The sequence below is a fragment of the Osmia lignaria genome, chromosome 1 (genome assembly GCF_051020975.1).
Source record: "Osmia lignaria lignaria isolate PbOS001 chromosome 1, iyOsmLign1, whole genome shotgun sequence".
Classification (NCBI taxonomy): Eukaryota; Metazoa; Arthropoda; class Insecta; order Hymenoptera; family Megachilidae; genus Osmia; species Osmia lignaria.
The window spans coordinates 12,486,221-12,510,788 of NC_135032.1; the positions used below are offsets into that span (position 1 = coordinate 12,486,221).

The window sequence follows — 24,568 nt, forward strand, 5'->3', positions numbered from 1 at the left end:
ATCCGAAAGTGTATTCGAATTTCAAACTGAAACCTTTTCCATTCAACGATACGGGTATAAAAAAAAAATAGTTTTAATATATTAATCCACGAATTTTTTTAATATATACCTTTCACCTTCAGTATTAAATAATTGATTTTCTATTCGCTTTTGTCATCAGGTGGTGAACGAGTATACGGATTGGGAACGTACGGTCCAACATCCGGTGAACACGAAAGACGCTTGCGTCCAGGCACTAAGCGACGCCCAATTCGTGGCGCCGTTGGTGCAAACCGGTGATTTATTCACCCTGAGACACACAAAGAAACCGAACAACCCTCACATAGCACCGGTGCCGGAAAGTGAAAAGGAACCGATGCCCAAAACATATTTTTACGTGTTCGATTATCAGATGAAGGACGGTGATTATCCCCAGGTAAGTGATTTATTTTTAATTATATCATTGCACGAAATTCGTGAAAATTCAACGGCAATGTTTTTCCTGTTGTATTATCGATGACAGCCCGCTAATTCATCGATTCTCGCGTTTCCCATTGCAAACTATTTAACCACGTATTATAAAACGTACGATTTTATGGGATAATTAGATTCGGAACGCGCCTTCGCATCGTGCCGAATAAATTAACCCCCTGCAAAACATCATTAATAACGCGATTGCAACGAGTGAAATGCACGCACCGCTCGACTTTCCGCCATCCGTAGAGTATTTAATTAATTTTCAACCGATTCGGTTAAGTATATATTAAATAATTCAAACGAGAAAGATACAATAATTATACTACCGTGCGTGAGGATTAAGACATTTGAAACTTTTGTTAATTATGTATTAACTGCAACATGAAACAAAATTTTTTTATTTTATTCGTAAAATCGAGATCATAATACCTAATGAACCCGAATTCGTATCAGAATAATTAAAATTAATTTTCATTCAACATTATTCAGGGTATGTACACGTTTAATTACCATTGAAAAACCACAGGTTTTTTGATCAAATTTCTGTCTGCCATTGTTTCCGAATCATTACACGCGAGCAGGCTGTGTTTTGAGTCAGCTTGCTTCAACGCGAAATTTCAAACCTTTATTCGAGCCACGTGTAAGTTACATGGCTTTGAAATTTAATATGCCACGCAACGTAGGCGGCGTCGGTCCGCGAAAGAATTCAGCAAATTGTACGGGATGCTCGTTCGTTTCATTCCTCGGGTTATGAAAAAGTCCTCGTTTAGGGCGGAAACGCGTAGTTTCTCCGTTTCCTTTCGTTCCTTGTCCCTTGAACGTAATAAAAAAAGGAGACGAGACGGGAACGGAAACGGAAACGATGATGAACTATGAAACGATCCCGTGATCCTGGGATTTTAATAAGACCTTCAGAAGAAATAACGTCAACGGAGCCGAGTAAAATGATGTAACGATGAAATTTTGTCGGGAACTAGTTTTACCATAGCGTTTGAATATTCCACAGCTTTAAAAAAGCCTGGTGAATTGAAAATATTATTCCCGTTTGTTTCAACAGTGTTTCTGCATTACTTTCCTTTCGTTATGGAGCAAGAAAATTAGAATTTTTAAAAGACAATCCCTGTACTGATTTAGCGAAAGAAATAATTAAGGTGCTTAATTAATTTCGAGAGCAGTGGATATCGTTGTAATTACAGATACTTTGGTGGGTACATTTACAACTAAATTGGCATCGGTTGTAATTTCGCGTTTGTCAAATTTATCTTGTTTAAATGAACGTTTGCGATGCATTAATTACCGCGGTTTATCTCATGCGTCGCGTAATATTCATTTGTTTCGTGGTTGAATTATTCGTCACTCGTTCTCCACTTAATTATCGACTTACGATATCGACAATCACCGAACAAATCGTGTGGATTCTAGTGACAAGTATACTTTAAATTGAATAATTCTGAAATACATATGTCGAATCGTATTTCGAAACGTTTGAACGAGTATGCACTGCAAGTTCAATGGTTCGCGCAGATACATTTACTCGTTTTCGCGAATAGAATGGAACTTTTTTCTAAAACGTCTGTTCATTGATGAAACAAAAATTGGGATACTGCGATGCAGGCACAGAGATAGATCTGCCTCGGTCCACTTTGAGATACCGACGATTTATTCGGACCAGTAACGAATTTTACCATTTCAAAGATCTGCATCGACGATGAGATAAGATTAGCGACTGATAAACGACGCGGCTCTATGTGCTTCTGCATTAATAGCAGGACTTTTTGCAATCTCACCGGGACCATATACCAGAGTTCGTAATACCTGCAAAATTGTCATTTCGCCCGACAATTATTTATTCGACCACTCGCCTCGCGTAAATAAAGACCTTGATTGCGACGGTAAATTGGCTAAAAGTTCCATTGGCCAGTAATTTAATGTACTTTTTCATTATCTGGATTACCAAATCTTTATCGTGCTGTAATAACAGATAAATAGTTAAACAGGGGGGTAACACGTTTTATTTCTCGATCGTTTTTCCCGTTTAGGGGTTGTTGAATTCCAAGCTCGTAACTAAAAGTGAATTCCCCCGGAAAGTGTTGTAACAAATCGAAGTTCCCGTTCTTTTAAGCTGTTGGATATCCACTCATAGTTCGAGGGGAAAGAGTTGAAACTACCGTTCTCCCCTTCTTACGTTTCCCTGGGATCCCAGAAACAAGGCGAGAAAGGGACTTGTTGGCTTTTCTCAGTCTTCTAGATTTCGTTTCAATGCTGCGTCACTGCACAGACAAGTTCAAGGAATAGTACTTGAAATTTAGAGAATCGGAGAATTTATAAACGATACAGTTGGAAGTAACGAAGCATTGAAAGTGAACAATAAGTATTTGGGAAAGTAGACAGATTATGATGGTTTGATCATTAAAAGGAAGTTAAATGTAATGGGCCATTGAAATTCAATGAATAGGAATAAATGAAATGTTCGAAATTTGGAACACAAGATGTAGGCTGGCAGAGAAAGGATTGACATAAATGTAATATTAAGTCGCAGAAACTTAAATGAAGTGCTCGTATTTCAAAGCATAAATACTGTATTGCCATATAGCAAAAAACGTAAATATTTCATTTGTACAATATTGAATTTTGCAAGTTTATGATACAAATTTCATTTGCATGCTTTGGACAGTATACGTATTTATTTTACTTTATTAGATTTATTTCCATGTATCATAAATAACAGAAATATTTGTAGACCGATCTTTAGCTTGCCAATCTAAGAAACATAACTAGTTGAAAACACCTCTAAATTAAAGTCAAAACAGCAAATTAACATTCCGTAGTTTGCGCTAGAAATGGTTTAAATTAAACACATTCACAGAAACAAAGTTTGCTTTAATCCGTAATGCAAACACACTCGTAATAAATTAAATACAAACAGAGAACTTGTGTCCACCGCATATAATTAATTAACCTTTCTTCGTATAAAATCAGTGATACGCCTTTCGGTGTTTGTTTGAGTATTCCATTAACCCTTCTATCGTGAACAAAATAAAAATCGCATTTCATTTATTTTCTTCAATTCCACGAGCCCCGCTATTACCACATTTCCCGAGGACAATAAAAAGGTTAATATGATGCGTATAATTATCTAAAATGTCAATGAAATTAGTTTACAGTGTTAGAATCATCCTAAAAGTAGTAATAAAAATTTTAATTTGCAATAACAAAAAACATAAACAATAATTTTGCAAGTAAACAAATTCAGTACATAAAGAAAGGTATCCTCTACAAAATACAATTGGTTGCACGTCGATATCTCAATTGGTTCCCAAGATACAGCGATTTTTAGTACCCTACAATTTATGAATGGGTGACACAGTGACCTACATTTTTTACTATTACTACGGTAGTAGTAGCAGTAGTAAGCGTAGTAAAAAGATGACTCATTCAACTGTCCAGCGTACAGCTTGCGGTAGGTCAGTGATGGAGTGGGGAAACAAGGAAACCGGTTATGCGAGCAGGCAGACAGAGTAAAACAACCAAAATCATGTTCCTCTTTACATCGCGATATCTCGGGAACCGGAAATCCGATCGACACCAAACGAACGGCATTTTACAGAGAAAGAATTCTCGTTTCCAGCGGTATAAACGATATTTAGATATTTTATGTAAATTTGTAGATATGGCGGGCCAAAGTTTAGGTAATTTTAATTTATTTTATTTACTTTTGAGTTTAATTGTACCGTGAATTCTATGGGGTCATTGATGTCCTGTACTACAAATCTGTTATATGTACAATGAATATTAATGAATATGAATGATAGGGATTAATATGTGCTATTGTGGGTTCGTGATTAAACATCATGAACCTTATGGTTATGAACATCATGAACATTAGGTAATTAATGTTATTGCATAGTCCAGAATGTATGCCAACCACAGAAGCATTCGTATGGTTCAATTATTTCCAAGTAATTATCTTTCGAATACATTTTATGGAAATGCTGTAGTTGTTAATTTATTCGCGATAATCTTACAATATTCGAATTTCATTATTTAGAAAAATTGTCATTCCAATTTTTCACCAGTCTTCCTAATTAAAAGACAGATATTGACAGCTGTTCTTCTTTCCAATATTGTCAAACAGTCGCTGGTGTTCAATTGTTCCCAGTCACGCGTTTCCCATTCGTATGCTAAGGCTGATTCGAGGAGAGTACAATTTTTCAAAGAGGACGAAGTTTCGCATTTTAGGGGAGGGATTGAAACCTGTCGAGAGGAAGCAATAACCTCGGCACAGTATTTCCAGCTTTCCGAACAGTTCGGTTCGTGAAATTCGTTCCTATTGTACTGAATTTATTGTATATCGTCTCTCTACATTGTACTTTAATTAACAAAGATAAGCATTTTTTCCTACTTTCCATTGAATATTGGCATATTTTTCTATCATTTTTCTGTGTATTTAATGCAACTCGACGATTCAAACATATTTCGATTGAATTTAATTTTGTAATTTTCATTGCCTCCAATTCATCGTTTGCTACCTCTTGTTTGCAAATGAATATTGCAGCATATTCGTGGCAGTTTTTACTAAAAAATGTTGTAAATACTGTCTGTATTATTTGCGAGGAAAATATGAAATTGAATTGACATTCGCGTATATAGGAATGAATTTGCAAGGATTAATTACTTATTGTCCGGTGAAACAAAAATTGATCGATTCTATTTTACTGGATAATTAAACATTTTTTGTTTAAAGAAAAAACAAGAGAACAACAATTCATTTGTATTTAGGATGTAAAATAATTTCAATCAGATGAATTGTACGCTGTAATTGTAGTTATCCAAATTTGTTGCATTAGAACAAATACTCGTTTCGTACACATTAAGCAACGCGTCATGGGATATGATGCTTATTGTATCTGTTGGAATATTTGTAAACCAATGCGACCGCAATCGGGCCTCCATTTAACAATATTCATCGCCATCGTTGGTGACACTGAATAATTCACGCATCACGCAGTATTATTAAACGTGCGTACATAGTAGGTGAGCAAACTGGATTATCATTTTGTTGAAATATTCAGAGCAACGAAATGTTGAATATAAAAAAAAACACTCCACGAGTGATGTACTAAAAAAGGATTTAAATATCCATTCGTAGCAGTTGAACATCGAATTCAATTAATATTTTAATGACCCTATAGTAATATTAGAAAATAACCTTTTATATTTTAATTAGAAAAACCTTGATAAGTTCAAGCTACGAATTTTAATCGATACCATTAAGTTTCCAATGGACAGCAGCAATTATCACACATCTAATCAATGAAACCGTAATTATTACGTGGATCGAAAGGTGAAACACTCGATACAGGTTGATCGCGTATGGCGACAGAGCAAGCATTGCGGTTACGAAATACAACGTGCGTGACAAAACCATACGGGTATCACTGTAACGCGTACAATTACCAGGTAATTACAATTACGCAATCTCTGTTTAATTGCCCCCCGGTATTGCCTTATTGAACTAGCGTGTCTACTTCACCATTGCATTGGCGATAATATCTCTCTATGAGTCCTCTAATGAATCTTCACACCGGCACCGAATCAAAGATTACGAATATTATAATTACCTACGTGAATTTTCCTTCCATCTATTTTTATATTCTCAAAGTTCACGAAATATTTGCACTTTGATCAAGTATTGGAAAATAGCAGTGGACAGAGATAAATATTTTTCAGATCCCAGCGGGATTTAAATCCCGTGTGATCTAGTGACAAGCGTACACGTTAGCTGTTGCGACGTTGTATCACTTCCACTGTTATTGACAAAATGTGAATTATGTTCATTTGTTCCTTTTAATTTTCAAACTTCTTCAAATCGTCTCGTGTTATCTTGAAATCTTCCCATAACGTTTAATCAATTTAGTGTTTGAAGATTTATGTCAGTCACAGTTTTGAGAACAATGCTCGTCGAATGCTCGTAAAACGTGTAACTCCATACCACTGCGTTTGAACGGGTTTTTGTGACTCGTGCAGACGTGTAATTTGCTGTTACAACGGATGGGTAACTCTGTTTTCCGTGTTGCGTGTCCATTGTTTCGCAAAACAATGAATGCTCGTTTGAAACTATCTGCGGAAAATATGTGTTGGCTATTTAACGAATAAATCGTCTTTCCCTCATTTTGATTAACGCGATCATCATTCGATTTAATTAGCTTCTTTTCTCAACATAAGCGTTAACAATTGCCAGCTCGAATACTCTGAAAATTTTTTAATTTCAATACCGTTCTTTATCGTTTCACGGTGTATTAGGCAGCTCGAACGAGCGTTACGCGTCGTCATGGTGGACGGGCAGTAATAATCACCCTCATTCACCCCTAAAACCGCGCGATCGAGCCAATGAGCCAGGGAATTTACGCGTCTACGAGTTCGTAGTTCTCTAATTATCCAACAACCGCGAACCATGTTAATCTTTGTCACGCAGAGACGTAATCATGCGATTGGGGTTGACGGAAGGCAAGATCCGGTTGCCGCTTTCGTTCGTCAGCTTCCGGTTGAACGAACCAGGGCCGAGTATGAATCGCCGCGGGCGAACGCACACGAGAACGCGGAATAAACTTTGAAATGAGTTTAAAACTGTAGATTGTTAAACGAACAGCGGCCAGGTTTGTTATCTTCCTGTGCGGCCAGGAATGGGGTGGATGAAGGGTTGACGGGAGGATGCGCAAAGCGACTGCCAGGCTAGTTAATCTTGGAAAATTATATTTGCGTCTGTGCTGGTCGTGTTTGAAAATAAACAATCCACCTTGCCAAGCTTAATTGCATTCGGCTGAAGTAATCGTCGAAAGAGGCGGAAGCAAACGAGATTGAAACATCGTGAACTTGGATAATGATTATACTGGGGAGTGTTTGGGCACACGTATATTTTCATCAAGTATTTCCGCTTGAAAATATGAATCGGGACAACGCGTTAACAATGTGTCCGCAAGTAATCGGTTGAAAATTAAAATAGACGTACAGCTGTCTAACATAATACAGATTTACTTCGCGGTACGTCCATTGCAGTCTACCAGTATTGAACTGTCCATTAAAACTCTATTCCGATTCCAATTTGCGCTAAATTGTTTGCAGAACCGATCGTACTTTCTTCTGTCGTTCACCGTCCTTCCGTTCACGTCCCTATTTCGTCCTTTCTCGATCGTCACTGCACCGTAGCATTCGATAATAGGAAAATTGATCGATTATATCGGTAGAAGAGTGAGCAACGAATTAGAGATCACTTTGGAGAAAAATATTAATCCTTCGATGACGAAGATTTGAACTCGGATCAATCAACAATAATAAAAAAAGAGAGAGAAAAGTTTTACGTCCATCTCGATGATAACCCCGACATTCGATAAAAGCAAATCTCTCGGTGGCACTCAAAACCCAAAATTCATCCCGACAGATTCAGCAGGAAAAAAAATTCATGGCGTAAACAAAAAAAGAAAAAATCGTTGGCAGGCGTGAAAAAAAAAGGTAGTGGAAAAAATAGAGAGTGCATTTGTGGCAGTATGATGGACATCTGGTGAAAAGAGGGCAAATTTTCAGAAATTAAAAGAACTTTTTTGAACGTACTACGTGTAATTCAACATCAAGCTCGCCTCTTATTGGACTTTCACGAGCTCATTACATTTAACGAGCGGTTCTTTCAACAAATAACAAAGCTCCATATTTTTTTGTTACACACTTAGCGCAACGGCTGTTTAATTAGAAATAATTGACGCGACGAAACAGCGGCGCACCGGCTTATAGCCTTGCGGAAAATATGCTTTTTTCCTCAGAGCTTTTCGAAAAGAATTGATTGGTCCTTTATAGCGACATCCGGTATTCGGTGGAATTTTATTGAATCTACCAATTCGTTTCGAGCTTACACAATTTTTTCCTTTGTTTGAGTAATTAAAACAGCTGTGGGACAATAAAGTGTATAGAAAAAGGGGATTTTATTAACCTTTGACAGGCGTAGGTAAATTAATCGTGACCTTTTATGAAACGATGCTTAGAAAATAAATATGAAGTATAGTCTGAAATTAAATTGAAATTGGGGGACATTCAAAATACTTTTTCTTAAGCTTGTCCAACCTGGAGGGATTTCGGACATCAATTCACAATGTCCGATGTTATCAGGTAGAAAAACCTTCGCAAATCTCCCGAAACGATCTCTCGAACGAATTTCGGGATCTTCTCGGCTGGAAAATCGATGGTACCCATTCGCAACGTCAGTTTTCACTTTGGTCGCGGATTACAAGCGGCTTTCTTCGGGAAAGCTTTCACGAATCCGTTGGAAAAGGCTTTCCCCTCTCGCAAACACGCTCGCAATTTTCCGATGGAGATCGCTCTTTCTTACGGCCACGGTTTGTGGAATCGTTTTGGAAACGATTTTACCCGTTATCTGATACCGATTACACCGACAAATGAGAAGGACCGAAATAATTCATGATTGTATCTTGCCTTCTACTGACAACGTTCAATCAAGCGAACATTTTGTTAATATTTTTAAAAAGTTATTCGTTGTTTTCTGAACGCAACGATGCAAATAGAATCGATCGGGCTATAATCAGTATTCGTTCGCTGTAAGTGACATGAGAATGTTATAAAATAACTGCCGCGGGTCCATTCTGTGCGTAATGTGCTTTGCAAAATGTAATTCCCTCGTGTCACATAATGAGGCTGTGCTTCACCGTTTAATTCGATGAACAATGAACTAATTGGTTCTCATTAACAGAGGCCCCATTATATGATTTTCAGGCTAAATATTTCAATTAAATTTCTCTTTTGTGTTGTAACAAAGATTACGAGAAAAAATATATTGAATTTGTGACGTAGTATAAAAACACATTTATCGTTAATTATTATTCTGAATCTTTCTATCGTTAATGCAATTGCAACGAAGCTTAACGAAGACGCAAGGAGTAAACGAATCTAGAAATGTTCTATTTTAGTTCATCTTGTTTTCATATAGCCACGCAATGTGTACGAAACAAAAGTAGCTAAAGCGGTAATAAGATTTGTCGGGATGTTTCATACACTTTCCAACTCACCAAAGCGTGTTATTACATTTAATTGTCAAAGAAGGCAGAACTTGGTCCGCAAGAAACGCCGGCTGAGGAGGGAAAGCTCTTTGAATGGCTTACGTTTGCTGAATTTACTCCTCGTTTCGCTTTGTTTCGTTATCCGACAGGATACAAAGTATTGCGCGTAACCCTTGTGCACTGAATTTCCTGCAATTAACGTTAATTGCACAACAGGAAATCGTTTTATCCTCTCGGTTCCTTCTCGATTCTGTCGCATGCGGGTAGCTGAAGATCTTTCCGACATTTTCAGACATCGAAAACTTCTCAAGCTATAAAATTAAGGATTGAAAATTGAAGTTTTGTTATAATTTAAATTAGAAAACTCGGTGTCGGTTTTCGTTCTGACGCAAAGCAACTCAATTCCCAAATTTATTCGATTTCACAAATTTAATCGCAGATGTCGTTGCGATTTGTAAATTGTCGATGTACGTGTATTTGCATTTACGTTTTGTTCCAGCTCGGAATTGATTTCATTTATCCCTTACCCGGGCTCAAACGGGGTACGATTTTAATTTGATTAATCAGAAACATTATAAACGGCTTGGTGTGTGTTTCACTGAACATGGCTAAAACGTTCGATCATTACTCCGTTAATTAAATCGGAAAACGTGGAATAACATCGTTTCAACTGGATACGCGCAAAAATTATAAAAATTACCGAGAAAGGCAAAGCGTTTGTTTCAATATTCACCAGTTATGTCTATCGTTGTTCTCGTTAATTCTTGTGTATTTTATTTTGAATTTAAATAATTATTCCCATAATTTACTAAAATTATCCTAACTTCAAATCAACATCAATTAGTTTGAAAGGTTCGATTTCTTTTATTTTGAATTCTTTGACAAGTGGAATGAAGATTCGTTAATTTATCGGGTCGAGCAAAGGGAAAAAGTGCAAAAGATTCACCGTAAGTATCCATTACGAGCTGTACGAGCCCTTTCGAACGTACGATCGAGTCTGGTGATTCGATTTTGTTGGCGAATCGCCATGAAACTCGAAACGAAGTCGCGACATCCGATTTACTCGGTATTGCCCTGGTTCTTGGCTTCCTTCTGCTCCTAGCAGTTTTATCTCGTTTTCCGGTAGATAACTGGATCTTGAATTCCTTTATCGTTATTGTTTTTACCATCACGAGAGTTCGTTGCGAGAAACGAAACCCGTGAAAAATTTCAAGCATTTCTTTCTTCTAATTTACCCTGTACAGCAGAAGGAATCAAGGAAATTAGTTAGTTTAAAATTTTAGATTCCAAATTTTCAAATAGAATTAATCAACCCCGAATCACCGCGAGATCCAATGTGGAGTAGGTACAATAGTAATTGGAAAATTACGATTCTACATTAACTGGAGGTAGTCTCGTATTTGGTCGATAAAGTATTCATTGAACTGTTTATGGTTGTCGAGGAACAGTTTTAAGGCTGCAGCAAAGCGGCTTAACCTTCGTAACAGGGAATGGGAGAAGCGCAACGTAGTGAAGTAATTTGTTACCGTGAAATATATGCACCGTAGGCCGATTATGCATGCGCTTTACAGCAACAGGTACGTACGTCTCCAAATAATGCAGGTGAACGCGTTCTCCTGCCAACCAAATCCCCTTCCCTTCGTCTTCCTTTCTGCTCGAATTATCCTACTGGATCTATCCTGTTATTACCGACAACAATTAAAAAGAACATCGCGAAACGTCGAGTTCAATATGTGATAATTGTGATAATTGTGTGCCGAAAGTGTTGAAAATGGCATAGAATTTCCTATCAGCAATCCTCTGTAACTCGGTCGTTTGAAAAAGCTTCTATCCACGAGAATCGAAGACCTTCTTCTTCCTACATCACTCATTAAGGTCGAAAGATCCTTTTCAATTAGCTGAGCAAAGAATCAGCTGAAAGGAGCAAGGAGAAGGCAGCTTGAACCAGCTTGAATGAGTCAAAGGACGTCAGAGACAGCAGTAAAATCCTCGGTACAATTGCGTCTCGGATAGCTTTAATTAAATAATACCTTCTCTTCGCCCTTTCTTCCGCTCTGATTTCTCCTCGACTTCTCGTGACCGCGATAATGAAGTTTCTTCGAGAAATGTTCCTGTCACCCTAATGTCATCGATCATACGGCAAACTGTTACGTGGAAGGGATCTAGAATCTAGAGACAAGGTTTTCGACGAATTACTCGAGCTTTTCGACGGTTTCAGAAAGCAAATTATTTGCTATCGAGTAATTTCATACGAGTTAACAACTTATAATGTAAATTAAAATATGTAACTTCCAGTTGAACAAATTTCGATGAAATTTAAATAGAAAACCTGGATTTCTCTTCTCGTTCTTTTACAAAAATTTTGAATAGAATCAAAAAAGTTTCTTTGACCAAGTAAGCTTTGATAGCACAAATTCAGAGCTCTCTTCTTTTGCTCAATAAAAACGACACGATTACGAAAACCCACGAGTTACTCTATTAAAACTAAATTAAATTTTTAATTGCTTTCCACGCGATAAATTTTTTTATCAAGCAGATTAGGGGTAGACTTTCCTTAATATTTAAAAGACCATACGATTCTATAGAACATAAATTGAATTTTAATTGAACTTTCCAATTGAATCTCGTTGGAACGTGATAATCATTACTAACCGAGTTAAACACGATCCGCTACAGCGAGTATAATTTCAAGCAATAAAATTCATCTTCGCCCCCTCTTGCAATTTTCTGCGCGGGTACAGAGAGCCAAAGTAAATATTTCTTTTATGCAAAACCGATTTAACGTCCTCGTGAGTTTCAGTCCGACGGAATGATATATATGAGCGACGTGTACACTCGCAAGAAGAGAAAGCAAATAAATAGAAACCGAAGCGTAATGTCGACGCTACGACGGCTGAATTTGTTCCCCGGAACTCGTACGTGTATCTCATATTTCCGTTTTGCATCGCCCCGGGCTGGTTAGTTTGCCTCTGTCGTTTCAGACACAGGCCGCGATCCTTGTGTGGAATTGATAGTTATTTCGAGTTTCCTGCAATTGATAGTTATATCGAGCACGGTTGTTTGTGAATGTTCGACAGTTCTATTCTTTTCGACTGGTCATTTCTTTTGTTGTCTCTTGTTTATTTTCACATTTATTTACAGTTATACTGTCTGAAAGTGGGTCTTCTAACAATAAATAATTGCAAACAACGTGTTCGATTTTCCTAGACTGAAACCGTTGATAGAATAATAATTCCCTGGATCGTAAAGCTGATCTCCTGGAAGTTCAACACGCTCGTTTAATTAAACGGATCCTGAAGACTGTTCCACGTCTGCGAAGAAACTTATGCAGCCGGTGTTGCGCGAAACACGCGGCCAAGATCTAAAACAGCATTTAGAATTAGACAGTTTAATGCTGCAATTACAGGGTAACTTATTGCAAGAAATACTTGCTACCTTTCCAACGAAATTACTTTCTGAACGCCCCTTGTGTACGTACGTAATCCGTTACACCGATCCTCGATACATTCAGCTTTATAAAATCGATATTTTTTAATTGTACAATACCTAATAGAAGAGATGAACGTTGGGGAAAAACGAAAAGCCCTGTCTTCCAGGCCAGATTTCACGAAACTTCCGGCTATTGTTCGCGCGGAAGTCTAGAAGGGATTCGTCGGGCATTTCCGGCTTTTCGTGAAATTGGAGGCGTTTTGCGGGGCCGTTGAAAAAGCGGGGACGAACGCGGCGCACCGCCACCATGTCCGGACTTTTCCATTTAAATTTAAATCCGCGCCGCTGCGAGCGTGGGTCATCGCGTTCGTATAATGCTGTGGAACTGGAAAGCTCGTTGCCGGAACAGCGAGAAAATTCCCGAGGAAATTGGCAACGGCATAAGGCCGTCGTTTGCGATAGGACATTCGTGCTGAAAACGGGAATTGTTTAACGACCAGGAAGTTTTTACTTTAATACAAATTCGCAATGTCCAGTTAAACAGATCAATTTTTTCTTTCATCTTTTTCTTTTAATGGTTTGCGCATGTTTCTCGCTGTTTCTTTCAATTACTTTTCTGTTTTAAATGAAGATTTTTCAGTTTCGTTTGATCCTTTCATCCTTAGTAGCAATTCAAAGGTTTTTTACCATAAAATAGTAGATGAAGGATTACTTAAATTTGAAAAATGCTGGTTCGTGATGTTCTTCAGAGTCAGCGTTTCTTTCTATTTGACAATTAAACGCCGAGAATTACGTTTCTCTGTGTGAACATCCAAAGGTTTTCTTGTTTCCCGACGGTTGCAAAAGCGTCCGAATTGTTGAGAACAGTTTTATCCCTCTGGAAGGTCATTTTCTGAAAATGGGAAGTTATTTGGTTCCCCAAGAAACGTTTCACAAGTTTTGTAAATTTCTTTCCAATAGTTCCACGACTCTATGAAATATTTTCTATTAAACGATTATTTGTTTTAATCAATCAAAACGCGAAAAATATTGAAGTTGTCCTGACTGAAAAAAAAAAAAATAAAGAAATAATCGAATGAAGTCGAGAAATTATACAGAAAGCTCAGCGTGCCATTACTACACGAATAACAGTAGCTGGAAAAACTGAAAACGTTCGAAGGAAGTAAAAAGGAGCCAGCAATTTACGGTAACGCGGGAAACTCTGTGAAATCGTAACGATGAAAAACCTTGAAAGAGAATAAAATCGATTCCTTCGAGACCATTATAAGCCTCGTTCCATGGAAATTAATTAGATCGTTAATGAGCACGATTTTGATTGAAATTTTCTTCCCGTTTTATTTTTAACTTGTCGTTAATTATCCGGCCTGATGAAACGTGTCGCTTGGAGGGTACAAGATTGCTTTATTATCAGAATCTGATCAATTCTCGTTGAATAATTGAACACGGTGAATGATCCATAGCATGCAGAGTCTAGATAGTCCAAATAAGTCTTCCTCTAATTAACGGGTCATCGAGTGCGCTCGAACGTCTAAAACGTCGAAGGACAAAGTAGATTACCGTCAGCTCTCGATCTCATAAATAAATCTGTCCTAACGAAATTATTAATGGCTTTTCGCGAGTATCGTGACCTCGATCCCTCCAAGTGAAAGAGTAAGACCCGCGCAGGGTATGAGGAAACCTTTCAGAGACAACCGAAACGTCCCATGGGTGATTTAAAATCGCTTTGACCAGGTAATAAAACAGCAAGTCCCGCTCGGTAGCGACGTGGAAATCGTCCAGAGGGTAGTTTCGCGGCTTCCATTGGCCGATAAAACGGTCGTGTTTACTGACCTAACACGGTTAAGGGCTGGAAAAATGCTCTGGTATCCGACACGGTGAAATAATAACAAAATAAAACAGAGGAGCCGGGATTGCTTTAATCTTCGTCGTTCACTGTACGAACTTTATCCATCCTTAACGATAGCGCTGTTTCTGACTATTTTATCTCATTAAATCCGAGATTAATCAGAGTGAAATCATGAAATTTCATATCGTGTTCTCCGAATGTTTACTCGTTAAATTATTCACTCGTATCAATGTTCAATGATTGGTTGAAAGGATCGCTTGTTTGATCAGCTAGTAATTCATTCGGCTGCCTCGTTGCTAGATGATTCTTTCACTCGAGACAATAAATCACTTGTTAACTCGGCGAATCCAATCGATCAATCAGTCACCCGTATTACCCACTTTTTTCAGTCGTTCGATCAATCAAGGGCTCATTATCTCGTTATATAACTCTTCATCTCGTTTTCTGTTTCATCGTGTGAACTCTTCCAATAAATCTCACCAATTCGATGAATTGTAATTCCGGGAATAAATTATTATTTATACAGGTGGCCTACATTGGGCGAACAGATAAGAATGAGCCAACTCAAATACTCTTTAAAGGATTGAATTATTTGCGGGAACGTGTTTGTTCTTCAGAGGAAATTCGTCATTATAAACAAGTAATGACCCATTTATTATAGGCGACGAGTTCGTTAATATGTTCGCTAACAAAAGCAAATTTAACTATCCATCGAGTGACCCATTTATTTCGCGTAATTAATATTCACCCATTGAATCGGTAGAGGTTATTCCTCGTTCCTTCGAACAAATAATTCAGGATCTTTTGACATAGTTTGAGCCGCTCTTTGATACAAATCAAAAGAAACAAATTAAAAAATGTAGTGCGTATCTGCTTTTAAAATCCAACATTGAATACTTCAGCTGTATAAAAAAGAGAAAACTTTGATGTTTAAACGTTTGATCAAATTTTCCCAATCGACGTGTAGCCAGCTTTACCATAGAAACACCTTAGTGTGCGTTTAAGATATCAACTCTTTGACGTGCAATTTAATTAAAAGTAATGTTCTTGTTAATAACACGTCGAAAGCTTGAACAGACGAAACACTCGAGGAACAAGAACGAGCTATAGTATATACATGTATAGGTCGTCCTTGCTATTTCCCAGTTACTGAAACTTGCCAGAGTGTAGGAAAGACGGGGTGAAACACTAGAAAGCTCCTTTGGTTCGTATCACAGGTATTAAGTGTAGGTGGTGGTCTACGAATTTGCTGGCTTACAGCTTAACTTTCTCGGCGACAATTAAACAACGAGCGTACTTATCGTGCTCGCATTGTCGCGAACGAGTGCGACGAGGAATTTGCGCTAAGGTTCGCGAAGCGACGCGACGCGGTTTCCTCTACCTCGACATGCAATTTCGTGCTGCTCTCGATTCACTTGTTCTCCGGATAAAGAGCTTTGAATAGAAACAGAGAAGCTATTGCAGCGTTGAAAATTTAGAAAAAAAAAATATATAAATTACTTCTCTTTTCTTCTCAAACTAAATAAGAAACATTTTTCGACAGTATTACCATGAAATTTCGTGTTAATTTCTGGTAAAACGCCTTGAAGTCAAGTTCTCGCTCCATCAACAAATCTCGATTCTTTGTAAATGTTAAAAAAGGAAAGAAAAATGGAGAGATGAAAGATAGAAGAGAAAGATATTACAAGCAGAGAAATAGGCTGAAAATGACATACAAAATTCCCGTTTCCACGGCGTCGAGAGTGTCGTCGCGGTCGTTGCTTCCCCTTCATTAAACTCGACCTCGTTACAAAAGCGTCACGATATACCGTCAGAGCTTCTCTTCATTCCCGTCGCATAATATTCGCGAAACGTTCCTTGGGTGTCGACGAACTTGGACCATTACGATGTAACTTTCACTGCTGAATTCCGCGTGCCTCGTCCAACCCTTTCTAACCCTTCCTTCCTCCGTGTGTCGTGAATCGCGAAACACAAGTTGATGCAACGGGAAATTGTCTGTCCCGATGACGAGAAACGCGTCGACGTTACATTCAGAGAAAACAAAATTTGTCATTTGATATTTCGCCGGTTAATTATTTCCATAATTGTACGCTGAGAACAAAGAATCCACGAAACTGTTGAATTTAAATAATTAGCCAAAGGCGTCGCGACGCAACGATTCGCTAAAGTGGAACATTTCTCTCATTCCCAGCAGTTCTTTTGAAAAAAAAAAAATGGAGGCAGGTGAAATAAAATAGAAGCAAGGTCTCGTTTCTACTTGTTATTTTATTAAGCTCATTACCGTTGGTCTTTACTTGTCTACTCTTATTTACTTAAGCTCCTCTCCTCGACCTATTTTGCTCTTTGCTCTTCGATCCATTCGCCATAGAAGCATAAAAAAAACCCTTATCTTTTCTTTTTTTTTCGGAAGGTCGATGTTCTATCGCGGATCTCGAGTTTAATCAGGATCCTCTTATAGATGCAGCAGGTCTTCGTTAAAGTAATCCGTAGATCCGAATGTATCGCGGCTCTGATCTTGTTCCTTGGAACGATTTCCTTCATTTCTACTTTCGCCAACAATCCTGTGGAAAGCGTTGATCTTATCGCGTTGTATGCATTTAAATTGTCAAATGCACCTGGAATTAAGAAAGAGATTTTTCGTACACGCGTTTCGGGTTATCATTATCGTCTGGTTGACAAAGTTCCTCACCTTTCTATCTTCTACTCGCTGGACCACGAAATTGAATCAATGTTTGCTAACTGCTATAACGTTCTCTGTATCTTCTTGTTCTACCTCGCTGAATTTCTCTCCGTTACCGGACGCAATTGACCTCGGACGTATTTGTCGAAATCTTGTCGAACTTGGAGAAGAGAAGACGGAAGCTGGTGGAGAATTCGAAATACAAGCCCCCAAGACGAAGCTGTGTATTCGTCACTGTCCCACGAACCTTGATCAAAGTTGTTTCGCCAACTGGCTTCTGTCATTGTCGACTGGCATGCTTAACGATCATTAATTTTCTCGGGTACCATTTCATTTCATTGGTACCGCTACCGAAACGTATTGTTACAAATTAAATTATTCCATTGCGTACGACATCTTGCTTCAAACGCTTTTTTCTTTTTTGTTAAGAAAGTACAATTTTTACGATACCCAAGAAATTTCCTGAAAATTCCTACCAAGGAACCGATATTTTTTCCTGTTTCTCGCAATCCCTGCGCTAGTTTCACGACTTCGTGGCTTTCTAGACGGATACGTACGTACGTTCTCGTTTGTTTACGCCTGTAATCTGGCGAAAAAAGATGGTAGATCGTAAACCGTAGCGCAAGAAACTTTTCTACCCCTCGATGGAAAAGTTTCGCACGACTGCAACGAGGCCAAGAACAAAAAAGTATGGCAACTTTTTTCTCGGTCAGCCCTTAATAGCGTGAAGTAATTTCTTTCTCGTCGCTTATTTACTCCGTTCGCAATCAAAAGATCGTATCTGGATGGAAAACTCACGGTCGAAAGGGATGAATTCGCTATTCGAAACCGATTTCCTCGGTCGAGAGAAAGAAGTTGGGGAAAACAGTTTTTAGAAATCACCACCGGTTCTTATGAAAACGGAGAAACTATAACTTCTCGCGAATCCAAGGAAGATTTCCAAGGAAGAACTGTTTCCTAACAGACACCAGCTGACTGGAAGGATAGAAATGTCCGCGAGAAAAAGTAATTTTCCAGGGAAAACGAAATTTAATCTGTTCCATGCCACGTTTTTAATAGAAACCGATTTGTTGCTGTTGTAACAAGGAAACCTCGAGTTTCGTACGTCTTCGTTTTAATGTTAGCAAAAAGTTTGTTATAAGTAAGTCGTCTGGATCATAACGATCGTGAAAAGTAAAAGAAGAATATAAATTTGATACAGACACGTTTCTTCAAAGTTACGTCGGTGTATAATCGGTTAAGCCACTTATATCTTCTCGTGGATTTACGGTCCTGGAAGTAATAAATCCACGTTCCATTTTAAATGAACGAAAGGAAATAGTCGGTTGTAATTCTTGCAAAGGATCCAACCAACCTTTGAGACTTTCCTGCCCTTCGACAAACTGTAAATCCAAATCCCATCGAAAAATCCTCTTTGCAAAAAGGATTGAAAACAGTGGGAAAATTATTTATCGTGAAACCAAGCATTTAAAAATTTCATGAAATGATTTGAAATATTTTAATAAATATTTTCAGGGAACGAACAGAAATAAATTAAACGTATGCGTTAGCTAACAGAGAGGTTATCGGATAAATGAAAAACTCGTAATTGTTGTTCGTCGAGATGGAAATAAATTGACTCGATTCGCTCGTAAAAAATGCACAAAGCAGGATTTTGTAAATGCGAGCATTAAAAGGGATTTTTCGTTGAAATAAAAGCGTTTCTCCGCGCTGTTACAGATTCTGCAGAGGAAAAGAGAATAAAATATTTCGTGGGAAACGTATCATCTGCATAGTAATGCTATAATAAATACCAAATCCGATATCGTAAGCATGGTTATGAATGAACTATACACTGTTCAGAGAATTGCGACAACAGCGACAACGATGTGTTTTCGATAAACTGGAATGCAAACTTGTTTGCATAGCATTGTTTGTTTAGAAACCTATGCAACTGGAGTTTTTGCAACGGTATTGTTTGACAGCGTGAATTCGAGAAATTTCCCATAGAATACGTTCAAATAACACCGATCGTAGCTCTGTAAACAATAAATGAATCGCGTGAATAGATTTCATCGTGTACAATGTGAATTATTTAACAATTAATGCAAGCGTTTAATCGCATTTCTACTCAAAATTCCGTTTTACTTTATAATCAATAAACCATTTAATTCATCGTGACAGCTGCATCCTTCCGTCTATGGGTCGATCATGGTATCTGGAAACTCTACTGTAGCCAGGGTTACACAACTCGATCCCGTCCGCGGTACAAACCCAAATTCCTCCCGAGGCGAATCTAACACGAAGTGAAACTTGAAACATCGCACGTGTCGTTTCTCGTTGCCACGTTACATGGCTCGATGTTTCATCTTGTAACGCGGCGGTCGTATAACCGGTGAACACGGTAATTCCAGTCGAAAGGGTTCGAATCCCAAAGAAATTGAATTACCCACAGCTGACGTGTCCATCGCGATTGAAGCTACGGCTAAATCCGCTCGATACTTGCCCAGACGTTTTGTAAATCCTCCTGGGGATGGTACGTCACGTTAAACGGAAGCATTACTGTTTACCGGATCTCTACGTCGACGAGATAATTACCGCGTGATCGAAGAAGAATGACGGAATATGGTGGTTCGAGGATTTCGAAGGATCAGGCATCCCTCGACTATTTACTTTGATAAATCTGTACTGTTATAACTAATCAATTGGTGTATCGTTTGTTTCAGAAAATGGGCTCCGTTCATGGTGAAGAGTTACCGTTCGTTTTCGGGGCTCCGTTAGTGGATGGTTTCGGCCACTTCCCAAGAAACTACACCAGATCTGAAGTGGCACTTTCCGAGAGCATCGTACAGTACTTCGCCAACTTCGTCAGAACTGGGTGAGTAGAAAATTATCTCTATCAGTTGTTCGAGTACTTCTTCCATCCTACCAACTAGTCCGCTCGTTTTTCGATCATGCTCGTCTCAAATAGTGCAAGGAATTGGTTAGTTGGTTCGTTACCGTGAGACAAACCGTATATACCGAATGTCGCGATCGCGATTCTTCGTCGCTTTGTGGAATTTCAATTTTGATCGGGAAGCAGTCGGAAAAGCAATCCCTTTTCCCTTTGAATCAACAGCAGCCTGGCACCGCTTGCGCGAAATCAATTTGCGAGCTGCTGCGTACGCAGCGAGAAGAGGAAGAGAGGTAAAAAAAAAAAAAAAGCGAGAGGATCCCGTCGCCGAAAGGTCTAATTTTCCATATTCATGAACGAGAACAGAGGCGAAAAAGGGGGGATCAGTTGGCGGAAACAGAGACGGGGTCGGATTAGAGAGAAAATATTTTTTTCGAATCCGATCGCAGGAACTCGCGGCGAGCGTTTTTTACGGGCATCCTGATGGATTCCCGAACTAACCATATTCAAATTTATGGATTAACGGAGACACGCGGTTCGCGGCCACTCGAAGGGGTTCGCTATTCTCCATTTTGCAAAAGTGAATTTAGCGTGGTTAAAAAGAGTATTGGGAAGAGTTGTAAAGTAAATATTTCATCGGCAACTTATAGTTGATATTTATTATTGACTTTCCATGGATCCCAACGTTTCCAACATTCCGTTTCACGGCTGAATTATGTTTTATCAATTATCGAGACCCCATCTCGACCCAGCGGAAATATATCCAGGCCATCGATTTCGTGGCTACAAATTGATACGACTCAAAGAATAAAAAAATCCCTCGAAACATGGTTCGATAAATATTCAAAAAATGCCCGATGAAATATTCATGAATGTAAATACAAATTTAGCTGACCGTCAAATACACGTTTACGCCAACGGAATGTTCATTTTTATTTTTTATTTTTTTCGAAGGATGCATTCTCGCGGTTATAATTGCAGTTCTAGCTTCCGGTTTCATTATTTCCACCGTTCAGCTTCCTGTCTGTTGCTGGGTTGATCGATTTAATTCTTTCAGCCTTTGTCTCTCTATTTTTCAATATTTCACTGGAACAGAATTCTGTGGCTATATTTTGTAAAATTAAACCACGTTCCTTTCTCAAACGAAACCTGCCAGCCAATCTTTTTGCGATGCTTAATTAAGCCTTTACTCCTTCCCGCTCGACCGAGACCTTTTAAAAAATGAATAATAATCTTTTTGCTACGCTAACCAATTCCTCTGTACCATGCTCGAAATGTAGAACGAAATATAAGCAGAAATTTTCTCGAGTACTTCCGTTTAATGAGTCACTTTTTGTGTTTTACACTCCTCGTGAAATTGTGTCAATTTTTCCTGAACTTGTTCTTTCCTCGTTATGGACCTATTTTCATCGGTCCTTTCAAACGGAGGAATTGTTTTTTGTTAAACAATTAAAATTATGCAGAAGGTTAGGGAAATATTAATATACATTCTACAAAATCAAATTACCGTCTCCCTGAGGGGATATTGTCTGAAAATCCGAGCGATGCCGGAACCGAACAACGGAAACTACAAAACCAGATATCGCTTGTAAGTATCGAGCTTCAACTAATCGCGTAGCTGGATCACGCTCGTCCGCGCATTTCCTGCGGCAAGAAGATGTACAATAACAAGTAATTTCGACCGCGAGTTTGGAGATACGACCACGTACACGAAGATATTACGTGATACCGGTCGCACTACGATGCTTCTGTGTTTCCCTACGTGACGTGCTCCACCGAAGACAAAAGCCATTTCTGCCAAATAATTCGAGACTTTGTTGTTCCGCCAACGATATTAAGGCGATATTCCACTTTCCTGTTAAAATTGAAGTTTCAAAAATTCGTGACAATCCTAATTCAATCGATTACATGGAATAAATCCCGAATCCTTTTCGTTAACACCCTCTATCTTCTCATCGTTCGTTTCTATCTTCTTCCAATATCCCTCTAACTCCATTTTTCCACATTCGTTTCTGTCCAATTTCCATGATTTCTAACTGCATTTTCTCTCTTGGTACATCTTTCCCACCTTTCTCTATTTTCTCTAACTTCCTCTTGTTCTCTTTTTCTCTCGCCGCTTTCTCGATTCTCGTCTCTCTGGCCACGCATGAATATGCAAAAGCGAGGTTGAAACGAACCGATGATATTTCAGTGAGGTCCTCGCCCCGAGCGACGTAAATTTCCCTTTGTCGATACACCCCGAGAGCACACCAGCCCTCCCTTCAACCCCTTCCGCATACTCGCGCGAGCGTATGCGTACACACTTATACGAACGCTAGAACGTCGAGAATTGATATGCGGTAATGCGATTCGCGTTTTCGCCGCAACGATCTACGATCGATACTTTAACGATCGACAAAATGCACACGGGGATGAAATAGGAGTATTCTGTAAGCGGCCTTCTTAAATCTTCCCCGCGATCACCCGGAGGAATTCTTCTCGCTTCGAGGATTCTTTATCTTCTTCCAGTTATTTTTCATATTTCGACCTATGTGTGCTCTTTGAGGTTGAGTTTCATTTTCTGGAGAAATTCAGTTTTGCTCGACGAAAGGCTGTTGTATGAGAATAACTGGGTAAATTAGTCTGTCATCGATATTATTTTACTAACAGAAATTCTTATTCCTGTTTCATTGATTCAGACATCCATGCGGTACCATTTCAATTTCATTTCACTTCTCCTTACACAAGTACCAATCTCGAAATTCAGAATGTATTTCTATCGGCCATAGAATCTGTAGAGGCAAGACGGAAGTCGTTTTCGATACACGATAAAAGATTATACAGCTTGTAAAGGGAGTTGTTCAATTTTCCAAGCATCTTCGAAATGGAGGACGAAAAGAATTCCATTGTCTCGCATCGAGATAGCCATTTTACATTAAGCTCGCATCAGGAATACAGACGGCGGGGGATGATGAAAATTTCAATTCGTTCTGCCCCGCGTTCGCCTATCTTTCTCTTGCCCACGTTCTCTTCATGTATTATTACCGAATCCCGGGGATTCCGGTAAACCGGCAGGCAAAGACGATAGAGAGAGAGTTGAGTTTCGTTTTCAACGTAGACCAGCGCGACCCAGCGAGCAAGTCCCCGAGGAACGAACTGCCAGGGATTATAGGAAAATTGGACGACTTGCTCGTAAAGGAGCGTCTTCGAATATGGTGTTTCCGTGGCGGCACGATCGTGCCAACGAACCGGATGCTGATCCTTCTCGGCTTCCTCCTGGACCGTCTGCCTCGGTGAACGTGACACTGAACGTTGCAAATGGAATATCGATGAAGTCTCTGACGATATTTTAAGCAGAGGATTGAGAGAGAGGGAACTGATATCTCTGTTTCGGAATGCAACCGCTATGAACCTCCCTTTACACCGGGTTAACCCTTCCCATCGGTACCCGCGTACGTTAAATTATTAATTAACGGCTTGAAAGAGTATCCTTAATTAACGCGTTGAATACCACAGCAAAAGAAAATGTATGTAATGTTTCATTTTCCAATTTAAACGTTCCACCTTCCGTTCAATTTCAATTCAGAAATCGATGCTTTCTCTACTGGCTTTTTTTTCTGTGAATCTCTGTAATATGTAGCCGACACAGGTTAAAATCCGATTACAGGATAACGCGTTGAATTGAATTCGACGCGGCTAAACCTTACATCTGATATTTTGCGACCTATCGTATCCACGTTTACGAATAATCCTATCAACGGCTCGTAATTTTTGTGCTGGCTCGCAATGGCTAGATAAGCAATCGATTTATCGTCGGAAAACGTATAATTCATTTGGAACAAGAGTTCGATTAAAAGCCCGGACAAAAAAATGTCATCCATAATATCTTCGTTTTATGTTCGATCATGAACTGCAACAAACTCTTGCTTTCTCTTTAAAATATAAAATTGAAATTAGAAATGAATATTCACCGGACGATTTCGTTGTGATAAAAACAAAAATTCACGAAATTGGAAATGGTCCATTTGCTCGGGTAAAATGGAACCGGTATGCATAATTCTATGCCGCATAAGCGTCGAAACGTCGGCTATTTTTTCCTCGTTAATTAAACGAACGATCAAAAAGTAGCGGCCGAAACGAGTGGAATGCTCGTTTCCAGGGCCGAATTAGCAATCACTGCGTGCTGATTGCCAGCTGAATCAAATCCGATTCGCCATGGAATTCAAGCGCGTGCCGTTTCACCT

General features: G+C 38.9%; 1 protein-coding gene across 3 annotated transcripts in view; it reads left to right on the plus strand.

Moving 5' to 3' along the window:
* The window catches only part of NLG-4 (neuroligin 4), a 202,162-nt gene that overhangs the window by 133,757 nt on the left and 43,837 nt on the right, over window positions 1-24,568 (plus strand). For all 3 annotated transcript variants that reach the window (XM_034328689.2, XM_034328687.2, XM_034328686.2), the window contains exons 8-9: window positions 161-415; window positions 20,179-20,330. In XM_034328689.2, coding sequence (XP_034184580.1) covers window positions 161-415; window positions 20,179-20,330 — 407 coding nt within the window. The remainder of the gene's footprint in view (window positions 1-160; window positions 416-20,178; window positions 20,331-24,568) is intronic.